Raw genomic sequence first — 14,933 nt, 5'->3', positions numbered from 1 at the left:
ACCCCAAATGAGTTTGACTCAAATGTTATGGTCATCCGGCAGAGGAGAAGCCTATAAGGGGTAACTTTAGCTCGGGTTCATACCAATTTCACTTTCTCCAACATCCTTCCTCCCAACTTAATAACAGGAACAAATACAATCTGACTAGAACCGTCACTGTGCCATAACGGCACCAAATAAAAGTCTGTCAATGATTCCGGTAGTAATAAATAAATGGTTCACACGCAAACAGACACACCTTCAAAAAGGCACGCAAAGGAGCACACACACACGTGAACAATCAATCACACACGGTCACTCAAAACATTGCAATATACCATGACACAAGTGCCATCAATATAAATATATTTTTTTACATGTGACCGACCACAATATTAACCCGGGAAACAGAAGCAAAAATGTAATCATGAGTATTTGATTAAAGTCAGAAGAAAATGCAGAAGCAGCTTGTAAGGAATATCAAAAAAAGCATACACCATACACAGAGTGCAAGAAAATTGTGTCCGATTTTGCAGGTTAGGCCAGTGGTTAATTTATCGTATAAAACGTACGATCGCAAAAACTAGATTGTATTGGTGATAAAGGCAAATAGTGCAAAAACAAAAAATGTCAATAAAGTTCTATCAAAAGATGATTCCCATGAAGCCTAAAATAAAAAACATAGATGTATGAATATTCCTAACCTGCAAAATGATTCCTCCATATAATATCAGCGACACTCATTGGTGGGCCACCAGCAAGGTGTGGTTTACCTTTGTCATGATCAGTCCTTATCATATCCATTAAGGAATTCTCCAAAGAGTGCAAGCTAAATGCATCAAAGGGCCGATTCCGGTCCTGCAAGAGAAGAGAGGGGTCAGAGGTTAGACATCTTATCTGCTGGTTATCAAAGTAGAGCATAACAACATCCCTACTATTGGACACTGTGAAAGTTATTTAAGACGAGCTTGGAGATAAGTGATTTTATGTTGATGACTTGTGAGAGGATAAGGAACACTCATCATCCACACAGATGCACAAACACATACAACCGTATCCATTTGTTGAAAGTTCAGCAGTGACCCTGATAAGGAGAGAGCAGGGTTTCAACTAAATGAGGGCCTCTTACAACTCTCATTTCCAAGTCAAAGAAGACAATCATAGACCATACTGCCTGATTTTACACAGCATGAACCATGGACCATGAAACTCGCAGATGTGTGTTGGTCTGATAGGAATGTAAATAGCAGAGGATTTCAAGAGTAGGGACACACCTAGAAAAATCAAGAGTAGATGAAACTAGTGCCAAGAATGTTGTGGTTTGAGAGTGTGCTCTATCCTCAAAACACTCAAGATGTTTCATTTCCAGAGTGGGCTATTTTGAAGTTAGGAGTGTGTGTGTGACGAATCAGTTGATTCAGTTCTCCTGGCTAGCTGACCTGCCATGTGGCCACCCTCTGAACTAGAGTCCTGCATTGGATCGGGTACCCACGGTTCACTGCGGTTAACCAGCAAAAAAATACATATACAAAATCAACTGGCGTGTGGAATGAAAACATTATTTCAACCCGTGGGTCGGCTCACGGTTCAGAACAATTATGGTTGCGGGTCGGAAACGTTTTAAACCATTAGAAAATTGTATTATTTTACAAACTTAAAAGCTTGTTGTGTTGCAAACTCCATTCTGTGACTGGTGAGGCAGACATCTAGGCCACCAGCCACACATGCAGTGGATCAGGGAACTGTCCTTTATTTGTGTGGTGCTGAAATGTATGTTTCATCCCCCCATGTGATAATTAGTTCAAGTGTACTTTCCCTGGCTAGCCTAGCTCACGCGAAAATGGCTCACGTAGTCCTAACCGGAGAAATATGAAAAACACCATTGTGAAATTCCCAATTTTGGTTCAGAAGGATTTTGGAGTCATTGTGAACAAGGACAACAACCCCTGGTAGATGGATACACAGCCAGCAAAAAGTGCAAGCAGGTATTTGTTTACGATAGGCTAATACAGTTTACTATCAGTTAACCCATAAGAGTCTAGGGGGGGGGGGGGGGGGGGGGGATTCTGAGTGCTTTTGCCAGCCTGTAGCATGTCACAAATGGTTCACAATTGATTTCTTAAAACGGCAGGTTATAGTAATAATAAAAATAATATAATACCCTAAGTAGTTCATTTTCATTCCTTCTTTTCAAGTTACATGTTTTCAATGTCACATGCACAAGTACAGTGAAATGCAGTTCTTGCAAACTCAAAACACAACAATACAATAATCAATAACAATCTATTACTAGAAGAAAAAAAACATGACAAATAAGAATAGTAAATATGAAATACTTTATTGTGTAAGTAACCATACTATTTACAGGAAATATTTATAAAGTCACTTCCAATACCATATGTACATGTACATATGTGCAGGGATACTGGAGTGAGGGAGGTAGATACAGTTGAAGTCGGAAGTTTACATACACCTTAGCCAAATACATTTAAACTCAGTTTTTCACAATTCCTGACATTTAATCCTAGTAAAAATTCCCTGTGTCTTAGGTCAGTTAGGATCACCACTTTATTTTAAGAATGTGAAATGTCAGAATAATAGTAGAGAGAATTATTTCAGCTTTTATTTCTTTCATCACATTCCCAGTGGGTCAGAAAATTACACACACTCAATTAGTATTTGGTAACATTGCGTTTAAATTGTTTAACTTGGGTCAAATGTTTTGGGTAGCCTTCCATAAGCCTCCCACAATAAGTTGGGTGAATTCTGGCCCATTCCTCCTGACAGAGCTGGTGTAACTGAGTCAGGTTTGTAGGCCTCCTTGCTCACACACACACACTTTTTCAGTTCTGCCCACAAATTTTCTATAGGATTGAGGTCAGGGCTTTGTGATGGCCACTCCAATACCTTGACTGTTGTTTGCTTGGGGTCATTGTCCATTTGGAAGACCCATTTGCGACCAAGTTTTAACTTCCTGATATCTTGAGATGTTGCTTCAATATATCCACATAATTTTCCTTCCACATGACGCTATCTATTTTGTGAAGTGCACCAGTCCCACCTGCCGAAAAGCACTCCGACAACATGATGCTGCCACCCCCGTGCTTCACGGTTGGGATGGTGTTCTTCAGCTTGCAAGCCTCCCCCTTTTTCCTCAAAACATAACGATGGTCAATATGGCCAAACAGTTCTATTTTTGTTTCATCAGACCAGAGGACATTTCTCCAAAAAGTACAATCTTTGTCCCCATGTGCTGTTGCAAACCATAGTCTGGCTTATTTATGCCAGTTTTACAGCAGTGGCTTCTTCCTTGCTGAGCGGCCTTTCAGGTTATGTCGATATAGGACTCGTTTTACTGTGGATATAGATATTTTGTACCTGTTTCCTCCAGCATCTATCCAAGGTCCTTTACTGTTGTTCTGGGATTGGTTTGCACTTTTCGCACCAAAGTATGTTCATCTCTAGGAGACAGAAGGCGTCTCCTTCCTGAGTGTTATGCCGGCTGCGTGGTCCCATGGTGTTTATACTTACATACTATTGTTTGTACAGATGAACGTGGTACCTTCAGGCATTTGGAAATTGCTCCCAAGGATGAACCCCTTGTGGAGGTCCGCAATTTTTTTTTGAGGTCTAGGCTGATTTCTTTTGATTTTCCCATGATGTCAAGCAGAGGCACGGAGTTTGAAGGTAGGCCTTGAAATACATCCACAGGTACACTTCCAATTGACTGAAATTCTGTCAATTAGCCTATCAGAAGCTTCTAAAGCCATGACATCATATTCTGGAATTTTCCAAGCTGTTTAAAGGCACAGTCAATTTAGTGTATGTAAACTTCTGACCCACTGGAATTGTGTTACAATGAATTATAAGTTAAATAATCTGTCTGTAAACAATTGTTGGAAAAATGACTTGAGTCATGCAAAGTATGACTTGCCAAAACTATAGTTTGTTAACAAGAAATGTGTGGAGTGGTTAAAAAAACGAGTTTTAATGACTCCAACCTAAGTGAATGTAAACTTCCGACTTCAACTGTATGCAGTGCCTTAGACCACTGTGCCACTCGGATGCCCCAGTAGAATTAGTCCATCATATTCTACTCAATAGGTGCTATAAAGCCTACATTCATCTGAATCAAAGTTCCTAGTGAGTTGAAGGAGGGAGGGGCATTGAGGAGTTCGCTCCGTATGGATTTCAGCCTATAAAGTTTAGGGCCATTTGGTATATATTTTGGCCCAGACTACAGAGCTGATTTAGTGACCTTATTCTGGCCCACTTCCTGGTTCATTGATGGAGAGACTGTTCCAATACGGAGCCTGTGTCGATACTAGTGACCTTAGAATCAGAGACATTCTAGCAGATCATTTTTATCATAAAAGATTTTTGTCGTAGGCGAGTGAGTAAATCAGCAAGTGAGGGGAATGACAGGGTGTAGGCAAGTAACGGAGTGACATACAGTGTGCGAGCAACACAGGAGTTCAGGTTAGACCTAGCCCTTGGCAGCTGTGTCCTGTGAGTCCACTGCTCTAGCCGTGGGGCCACATTGTTTGCACAGCAGTGCTATTGTCGTGCAATCGGCTGAGCATTCAATAGCGTTATTCCCCCCTCTCTGGATCCGGCACTGCCGTAGCAGATAAAAATCTGCCCACTTGGTACAAACGGTAAACACTTAAAACGCTGAGCTTTTCATTCCGCTCACCTCTTTTTCCACCACCATGCACTCTTCTGATCCTAAACACAGAGAGCGAGGGGCATCATTCACAGTCAGAGGGGGGTTCATTAGGCCGATAAGAAACGCTCATTTTACTTTTCCATGGCAAAACGTTTTGCTACGTTCTGCCTTAATGAGTACAAACCTGAGGAGATTACCCCCCCACACACAGCATCTCCTCTATCAGACCACTCCACTACTGTTTTTAGTGTTGTGTTAATACACCACATAGGATATCCAGCATGTGGGATACAGACTACCTGCCATTGTACCTGCTCCCCATTCTCAAAATTGTCTCTATACATCTGACCCATAAACAGGATATCACTCCCGAGTGGCAGAGCGGTATAAGGCACTGCATCTCAGTGCAAGAAGCATCACTGCAGTCCCTAGTTCGAATCCAGGCTGCATCACATCCGGTCGTGACTGGGAGTCCCATAGGGCAGCGCACAACTGCCCCAGCGTCGTCCGGGTTTGGCTGGGGAAGGCCGTTAGAAGGGCCATTTGACCAAGAAGGAGAGTGATGGAGTGCTGCATCAGATGACCTGGCCTCCACAACCACCCGACCTCAACCCAATTGAGAATGTTAGGGATGAGTTAGACCGCAGAGTGAATGAAAATCAGGAAACAAGTGCTCAACATGTGTGGGAACTAGTTCAAGACGGTTGGAAAAGCATTCCAGGTGAAGCTGGTTGAGAGAATGCCAAGAATGTGCAAAACTGGAATCAAAGCAAAGGGTAGCTACTTTGAGGAATCTCAAATATATTTAGATTTGTTAAACAATTTTCTCTCCATACGTGATATTTCATAGTGTTGATGGTGTTGATTATTCTACAACATAGAAAATAGTAAAAATAAAGAAAAACCCTTGAATGAGTAGGTGTATCCAAACTTTGACTGGTACTGTGTATATAAGAGATTTCTTTTCATACAGATCTACAATCTACTACACATTTTCAAAGTGAAAGAAAATGATTTAAAAAATAACATTTTCCAAATAACAAAATAAGTGCAGGGCGCAGCCTGACGCAGCCTACGAGCCAGGACGCAGCCTGAGATCCTCTGGCACTGTTGACCATGCCAAAGTCTAGGTTGAAAATGAAAGGAGACATGCAAATGCCCTTAGGGCCCCTAGAATCAGGCTTGCAGATTCAGTGCCTAGTTTTAAAACCCTACTGAATACGTTTATAAAGATGCTTTTAATGTATGATTTCAATTATCTTTTTTCATTCTCCTCCCTCCGGTCTTTGTTTCTTCATTAGTACTTTTATTTTATGATGTGAAGCACATAGTTACTTGTAATGAAAAAGCAATAGAAAGAAAGTTATTCTTATTGATTGCGTATGTCTTCACACCCCGTAGTTAATACTTGGTAGGAGCACCTTTGACAGCCATCACAGCTGTGAATCATTGTGGTGGCAGCACCATGTTATGGGTATGCTTGTCACTGGCAGGGACTCAGGAGTTTGTTGGGATCGAAATAATTATGAAGGGAGCAACGCCCAGTTAAAAAGTTTGAGGAAAACCCTGAAATAGAGTCTTATTTTTCAGCGGGACAATTACACAAATCTTAATTCCAAAGCTTCCCAAGAAGTGTTGAGTGTTCCCGAGTGGTCCAGCCTCAGTCCTGACTTAAATTTGCTTGAAAATCAGAGACAAGGCTTAAATATTGCTGTCCAACAATGACTCCCAACAAATTTACTAAGCTTAAGCAATGTTAACAAAAACAATGGATAAACGTTGCCCTAAGAGTCACGCAAAGTTGGTAGAAAATTGTTCAAAACAGTGGAGGATGCTGAGCGGAGGACAGCTCCTAATAATGGCTGAAACGGAGCAAATGGCATCAAACCATGTGTTTGAAACCATTCCACTCATTACCACAAGCCCATCCTCCCCAATTAAGTTACCACCAACCTCCTGTGATTCATCGCTGTAATGGCTGCCAAATGTGCTTCCACCAACTACTAACTCTGGGGTGTGCAGACATACACAAAATGTTGTATTTATTTGGAAAATGTTCTAGAATTTTTCTTTCACTTTGAAAATGTGCAGTAGGTTCTGTAGAAAAAAAAATCTCAATATATTCCTTTTTAGCAAAATGTGAATACTGTGCAAGGTGTGTGTAGACTTTCACTAGCGACTGTACTGCATGCGTTGCCAGGCTAAGCTTCAGTGTGTTAATCAAACCTCATGCATAACTAAAGTTTTATACAGAGCAACTTCATCATGGAGGAAAACTGAACTCAGGCTAATAAAAGAACAGGCAAAGTAGCACGCACCTACACGACGCACAACCTTTCTTAACACAGGAAAATAATGCAAAATATAGCTGTGAGCAGCAATGAACAGGCTTCACGGGATGAAAGAAAGGACACAGTTGGATAGCAAAACAAGCACTCATGTTGGAGCTATTTTACATTGGTAATCTGCATAATATAAACCTAACATTCATTTGCATGAGACAAAGTCCACTTGATCAATTGCTTTTGCACTAGTATCCTATAGTACCACCGACATCTATAGTGATTTCTAGCATCTATTGGTATAAAGCGGCCATAATATTATTATTATTATATATTTTTTTTTTATCCCCTTTTCTCCCCAATTTTCGTGGTATCCAATCGCTAGTAATTACTATCTTGTCTCATCGCTACAACTCCCGTACGGGCTCGGGAGAGACGAAAGTCGAAAGCCACGCATCCTCCGAAGCACAACCCAACCCAACCAAGCCGCACTGCTTCTTAACACAGCGCGCCTCCAACCCGGAAGTCAGCCGCACCAATGTGTCGGAGGAAACACCGTGCACCTGGCCCCCTTGGTTAGCGCGCACTGCGCCCGGCCCGCCACAGGAGTCGCTGGAGCGCGATGAGACAAGGATATCCCTACCGGCCAAACCCTCCCTAACCCGGACGACGCTAGCCCAATTGTGCGTCGCCCCACGGACCTCCCGGTCGCGGCCGGCTGCGACAGAGCCTGGGCGCGAACCCAGAGACTCTGGTGGCGCAGCTAGCACTGCGATGCAGTGCTCTAGACCACTGCACCACCCGGGAGGCCCCATAATATTTTTTTAAGCAACAATTTCTCTCAAAACCATTAAAGACTAACAAGTTTAAAAAAAAATCTGGAGTGAATCTGACTTATGGTTCATGAGAAGATGATCGCAGATTTTGAACATTAGCGTTACATATGCAAAGAATGAGTTAATAGTTGTCTTGTTTTTGGTTTGTTTTAGGGACATCCATGATCGCGATGACAAGTTAAGTTGATAGGCCACTGTGTAGTAGATTTACAGTGGTTTAGATTTACAGTGGTAAAATCATTTTTCTGGTGTCAATAACTCAGCCATCTTTTGACCAATCCCTTAGCTTTTCAAACTACATTAAGACATGTACCTACATTCCAAATTTGGTGTAATTTGTCATATGGTTCATGAATAGTATTTTTAGCATATTCTACTGCATGGGGTCTCCAACAGGTCAATCATGAGCTACCAGTACCTAGCAGCCCACCTATGAGTAGCTCGGCAAACAACTCTGAAAGTACATGAAATTTTAACGTGTCATAAACAAATCTCAAAAAGTATCAGACACTGCAATTTCCCAGCTACTATCAACGCAGCATTATCCCACCCCTGGTTAGCCACTATTGGCTAAAAAAGCCAAATGAAACAATCTGACAATTAGTTTCCAGCAATATTGCCCATCGGTCTGTGTGGTGCGCACATTTGTCTATCACTTCGTGTGTAGCCAGTTGATGTGATAACCATCTTGTGGGTTGACAGAAATACTTGCCCCAAAACCTTCTCAATTAAAATGTTAACTACAAAGTAGGCTTACCTGGTAGAAGTACAGTTGAAGTCAGAAGTTTACATAAACCTTAGCCAAATACATTTAAACCTTTTTCACAATTCCTGACATTTATTCCTAGTAAAAATTCCCTGTCTTAGGTCAGTTAGGATCACCACCTTATTTTAAGAATGTGAAATGTCAGAATAATAGTAGAGAATTATTTATTTCAACTTTTATTTCTTACATCACATTCCTAGTGGATCAGAAGTTTACATGCACTCAATTAGTATTTGGTAGCATTGCCTTTAAATTGTTTAACTTGGGTGTAACGTTACAGGTAGCCTTCCACAAGCTTCCCACAATAAGTTTGGTGAATTCTGCCCCATTCCTCCTGACAGAGCAGGAGTAACTGAGTCAGGTTGGTAGGACTCCTTGCTCACACACACTTTTTCAGTTGTGCCCACACATTTTCTATAGGATTGAGGTCAGGACTTTGTGATGGCCACTCCAATACCTTGACTTTGTTGTCCTTAAGCCATTTTGCCACAACTTTGGAAATGTGCTTGGGGTCATTGTCCATTTTGAAGACCCATTTGCAACCAAGAGCTTCCTGACTGATGTCTTGAGATGTTGCTCCAATATATCCACAATTTTCCTTCTCTTGATGCCATCTATTTTATGAAGTGAACCAGTCCCTCCGGCAGCAAAGCACCCCCACAACTTGATGCTGCCACCCCTGTGCTTCACAGTTGCGATGGTGTTTTGGCTTTCAAGCCTCCCCCTTTTTCCTCAAAGCAAAACGATGGTCATTATGGCCAAACAGTTCTATTTTTGTTTCATCAGACCAGAGGACATTTCTCCAGAAAGTACAATCTTTGTCCTCATGTGCATTTGCAAACCATAGTCTGGCTTTTTTTAATGGCGGTTTTGGAGCAGTGGCTTCTTCCTTCTTCAGGTTATGTCGATATAGGACTCGTTTTACTGTGTATATAGATACTTTTGTACCCGTTTCCTCCAGCATCTTCACAAGGTCCTTTGCTGTTGTTCTGAGATTGATTTGCACTTTTCGCACCAAAGTACGTTCATCTCTAGGAGACAGAACGCGTCTCCTTCCTGAGCGGTATGACGGCTACGTGGTCCCATGGTGTTTATACTTGCGTACTATTGTTTGTACAGATGAACGTGGTACCTTCAGGCGTTTGGAAATTGCTCCCAAGGATGAACCAGACTAGGGGAGGTGTACAATTTTTTTCTGAGGTCTTGGCTGATTTCTTTTGATTTTCCCATAATGTCAAGCAAAGAGCCACTGAGTCTGAAGGTAGGCCTTGAAATACATCCACAGGTACACCTCCAATTGACTCAAATTATGTAAATTAGCCTATCAGAAGCTTCTAAAGCCATGACATCATTTTCTGGAATTTTCAAAGCTGTTTAAAGGCACAGTCAACTTAGTGTATGTAAACTTCTGACCCACTGGAATTGTGATTGAATTATAAGTGAAATAATCTGTCTGTAAACAATTGTTGGAAAAATTACATGTGTCATGCACAAAGTAGATAATTGACTTGCCAAAACTATAGTTAACAAGAAATTTGTGGAGTGGTTGAAAAACGAGTTAATGACACCAACCTAAGTGTACGTAAACTTCCGACTTCAACACTATATCATGAGTAAGTATATAATTTGTATCTATTATTTGTTATTTGCAAACTTTGCCATGAAATGAGCAGCAGCAGTACAGAACCATCGCTAGACTGGCACATTAGACAACACATTTCTCACTCGCTAGTAGGCTTGGGTAGTATACCGGGGTATTTCAAAATTGCCACGGGATGGTTTTTAAATACCCTCAATAGCGTTGAAACAAATTTTTTGAAGTTTTTATGAATGTGAATATTTGTAGCTCCATTTAAGTAAATATCTACAGTCAACTTGTGCAATAAGTTGGGAGATAGAGTGCATACTTAATTTCACCTGTCACAATTTTTCATTATGAACCTGACTGGTAGTCTCCAGTCACGTGATGCTTGTTTACAAGCACACAAAAACGAGAGACTGGAGTCTTAAGTCACTCACTGTTGTGCAGCCAGGTGATCTATCAAGAGTGTGGAATTCACAACTAAATGTTTATCAGCTAGATATCTTACAACTATTAAGTTAACTGTCCAAAACAATGCTAAAAGTTGTGCATTTTGTTTGCTAATTTAGCTAAAGTGGTTAGCTTCTTCCAAAATCAAGTTTCACTTGGTAACAGCAGAGAATGCAGTCTAATATGCATTTTGTGTGTGCAGCAAACTGTAAAAAATTATTTTTGAGTTACTTGTATACCTTTGAGCTGGCACGTCTGTACTGCAAATACATTAGGTCAGAGACGGTATAAAATGTTTGCAACGCACTCATTAGCATTTAGTTAGCATTCTCTATGGGATATGACATGAACTTGTTAGCATTGCTAATCTTCTAAATACAATATGCACCCCTTCTGCTCAGTGCCGGTATTACCAAATATCCCGGCATGGCACAAGGTTGGTATGAAAACTGGATACCGCCCAAGCCTACTCGTAGATGCAGAAATAAAACGGTCCAGTTGCGCAATTCAAGGGGAATTAATACACAACAAAAATCTAAATGTGTTATTTATCTTCAAGACCTAAAAATGTTTGTATTCTGATGTGATTTAAGCATCAACATGGACTCAGAACAGCCAATTCCGTTGTTTCTCTATGAACAATTGTAAATTTGAATGCAAAACATTTTTTTGGGCTCAGAAAAATAAAAACAGAATTTGGGAGAAAACAAAATGAGATTTTATAGGGCCCCCCTAAGAGTTGTTAATTAACCATTATTTTACATAGTGCACTACTTTCTCCTTCATGCTAAGGACCCAGGGAAGTGTTGCAGAGGAGAGGAGAAGAATGTGCTTATTTGAAAGCTAGAAGAAAAAAAAGAGATTCAAAAAATGTAAGTAGCTCGCATGCTAGAAAAGGTTGGAGACCCCTGATCTACTGGTATAGTGTGGCCATCTTTGACTGCAATAACGTTATATTATCAAACTCTTCAGGGATTATTGTGATGAGTTCAAAGATTACATTTTGAGTGAATCTGACTAAGTCCATTGGAAGACGATTTTCTATGATTATTTTAAGAATTAGCGTTACAGAGTCAAAAAAGTGAATTGTTAATAGTTTCCTTATTTTTAAGATATCAATACCAAACGTAACATTGTAATGGTAATGTATTTGATGACCGTAACATTTGAGTTAATAGCCCATTGTGAAGTGGATTTACAAAGGATTTAAATGGACATGTAAAATCTGATTATGATTTATCAATAACTCTCTCTTAATCACTTTTACAGGCCATTTTGAGCCTGTAATCGAACCCACAAATGCTGATACTCAACTAGTCTAAAGAAGGCCAGTTTTATTGCTTCTTTAAAATCAGCACAACAGTTTTCAGCTGTGCTAACATAATTGCAAAAGGGTTTTCTAATGATCAATTAGCCTTTCAAAATGATAAACTTGGATTAGCTAACGCAATGTGCCATTGGAACACAGGAGTGATGGTTGCTGATAATGTGCCTCTGCAGATATTCCATAAAATTTATATATATTTTTTAAAGTAGTTTCCAGTTACAATAGTCATTTACAACATTAAACAATGTCCACACTGTATTTCTGATCAATTTTATATTATTTTTATGGGAAGAAAAGGTGTTTCTTTAAAAAAAAACGGCACATTTCTAAGGGACCCCAATCTTTTGAACGGTTAGTATATAAGCACAAGTCAAAAGTTTGGACACACCTCATTCAATGATTTTTCTTTATTTTGACTATTTTCTACATTGTATAATAATAGTGAAGACATCAAAACTATAAAATAACACATATGGAAGTATGAAGGTTAGGCAACCCAGAAAAGGTCAAGAACTTTGAAAGTTGCTTCAAGTGCAGTTGCAAAAACCAAGCGGTATGATGAACCTGACTCTGAGGACCGCCACCGGAAAGGAAGACCCAGAGTTACCTCTACCACAGAGGATTTCATTAGAGTTAACTGCACCTCAGACTGAAGCCCAAATAAATGAGTCACAGAATTCAGAGTAACAGACACATCTCAACATCAACTGTTCAGAGGGTACTGCGTGAATCAGGCCTTCATGGTTGAATTGCTGCTAAGAAACCACGACTAAAAAGGACACCAATAATAAGAAAAGACATGCTTGGGGCAAGACACATGAGCATTTGTCTAGATGAAATCTGTCCGGTCTGATGAGTCCAAATTTGAGATTTTTGGTTCCAACCTCCGTGTCTTTGAGAGACGCAGAGTAGGTGAACGGATGATTTCCGCATGTGTGGTTCCCACCGTGTAGCTTGGAGTCGGTGTGATGGTGTGGGGGTGCTTTGCCAGAAACACTGTCAGTGATATATTTAGAATTCAATGGCATACTTAACCAGCATGGATACCACAGCATTCTGCAGTGATACACCATGCCACACCATCCCATCTGGTTTGCGCTTAGTGTATCATTTGTTTACAACAGGACAAGGACCCAAAACATACCTCCAGACTGTGTAAGGGATATTTGACCGAGATGGAGAGTGGCATCAGATAACCTGGCCTCCACAATCACATGACCTCAACCCAATTGAGATGGTTTGGGATGAGTTGGACTGCAGAGTGAAGGAAAATCAGCCAACAAGTGCTCAGCATATGTGGGCACTCCTTCAAGACTGTTGGAAAAGCATTCCTCATGAGAGCTGGTTGAGAGAATGCCAAAAGTGTGCAAAGCTGTCATCAAGGCAAAGGGTGGCTACTTTGAAGAATCTCAAATATATTCTGATTTGTTTAACTTTTTTTTTGTTGCTTACTACATGATTCCATATGTGTTATTTCATAGTTTTGATGTCTTCACTATTATTCGACAATGTAGAAAAGAGTAAAAAATAAAGAAAAGCCCTTGAATGAGTAGGTGTGTTCAAACTTTTGACTGGTACTAATATAGATATATCTATCTATCTATTTATCACAATATTTGAGAACACAAGACAACTAATGAGAGATGACACCGTTGCCTGCTAGTCACAGTGAACATTCTCCTGACACTGAATCTGTAAATGAGAGACACGGGGATCAGTAATTAGCAATCCCTAAGGTACGTCACAAATTCATATGTTTTCAGTGAAAAATACTCTCCAATAGCTGTCTGTGAGTCCTATTTTGGACATTGTAGTTGCAATGATTTACTAACTAGCTGTTCAGGATTTGGGAGACAAAAGTTATTCACAGAACAACAAGTACCATCAGGGAAAACTGTGCTGCAATGAGTTTAAAAGAAATTACAGAAATGAAGTGAGCATTGTCAGCAGTGACAGCAATGCTGCGTTGCTTGTAACTCGTGATAACGTCAACCCCCTCTCAGAAACCATCAGTCACAACACGCAGGAAAAAACAATGGTATAGGCCTAGGGGAACAATAACGGCCTAGAGAAATGTAGCCGTAGTTGCAACGACAGTACTACACAACTAACCTAATCTATGTTATCACATTTTAATAACATAGGACTATGTGCTATATGTTAACTAACTCTTAAGGCCACAATGATTAGCTAAAATTCATAATGGGATTTCAGAAAATGTCAAATTGCTCATTCCTATTCGGTTTTTCAACACACAAGAATGTAGTGCAGTGGTTGACCCTAAAGTTCCTATTCGCCAATCCTGACAATTGCTCTACACTATTTTTGTAGCAGCGTACTACCATGTCATTTTAATTGTCCTCTCCTTGAGGACTGTGTCTAAACATTTTTTTCTCGTCACTCAAGGGCATTCACAGATTTAAAATGACAACTGCCTCTGATGATAATAGAGCAGAATATCAAAGGATCTCTGCATTGATTATTTGTAAATGGCTCTGGCATATTGGAATGAGAAAAGTCCAACTCCTATAGACCGGTGAGAAAAGTAGCCAGTCGCACAATTTATTTATATTCTCTCCATGGTCCCATCAATGAAAGCTTCAGAAAGTATTCACACCCCTTGACCTTTTCCATATTTTGTTGTGTTACAGCCCAAATTTAAAGTTACTTAAATTTTGATTTTGTGTCACTGGCCTACACACAACACCACATAATGTTAAAAGTGGAATGATGTTTTCAGAAAATGTTTACTAATTAATTAAATGTCAACCCCTTTGTTATGGCAAGCCTAAATAAGTGCAGGAGTAGAAATGTGCTTAACAAGTCACATAATAAGTTGCATGGACTCACTCTGTGTGCAATAATAGTGTTTAACGTGATTTTGAATGACCACCTAATCTCTGTACCCCACACATTCAATTATCTGTAAGGTCCCTCAGTCGAGCAGTGAATTTCAAACACAGATTCAACCACAAAGACCAGGGAGGTGTTCCAATGCCTCACAAAGAAGGGCACCTATTGGTAGATGGGTAAAAGTAAAAA

At 40.2% G+C, this 14,933-nt stretch overlaps 1 protein-coding gene across 3 annotated transcripts in view; it reads right to left on the bottom strand.

The window, feature by feature from the left end:
- The window catches only part of LOC120017539 (cytoplasmic polyadenylation element-binding protein 3-like), a 69,439-nt gene that overhangs the window by 46,809 nt on the left and 7,697 nt on the right, over nt 1-14,933 (bottom strand). For 2 of the 3 annotated variants that reach the window (XM_038960367.1, XM_038960368.1), the window contains exon 3: nt 684-837. In XM_038960367.1, the coding sequence (XP_038816295.1) occupies nt 684-837 (154 nt within the window). The remainder of the gene's footprint in view (nt 1-683; nt 838-14,933) is intronic. The other variant, XM_038960369.1, reaches the window with a different exon arrangement.

Source organism: Salvelinus namaycush, chromosome 22 (assembly GCF_016432855.1).
Source record: "Salvelinus namaycush isolate Seneca chromosome 22, SaNama_1.0, whole genome shotgun sequence".
Taxonomy (NCBI): domain Eukaryota; kingdom Metazoa; phylum Chordata; class Actinopteri; order Salmoniformes; family Salmonidae; genus Salvelinus; species Salvelinus namaycush.
The sequence above is the reverse complement of the archived record's forward strand: the minus strand, read 5'-3'. Positions and strand labels throughout refer to the sequence as shown.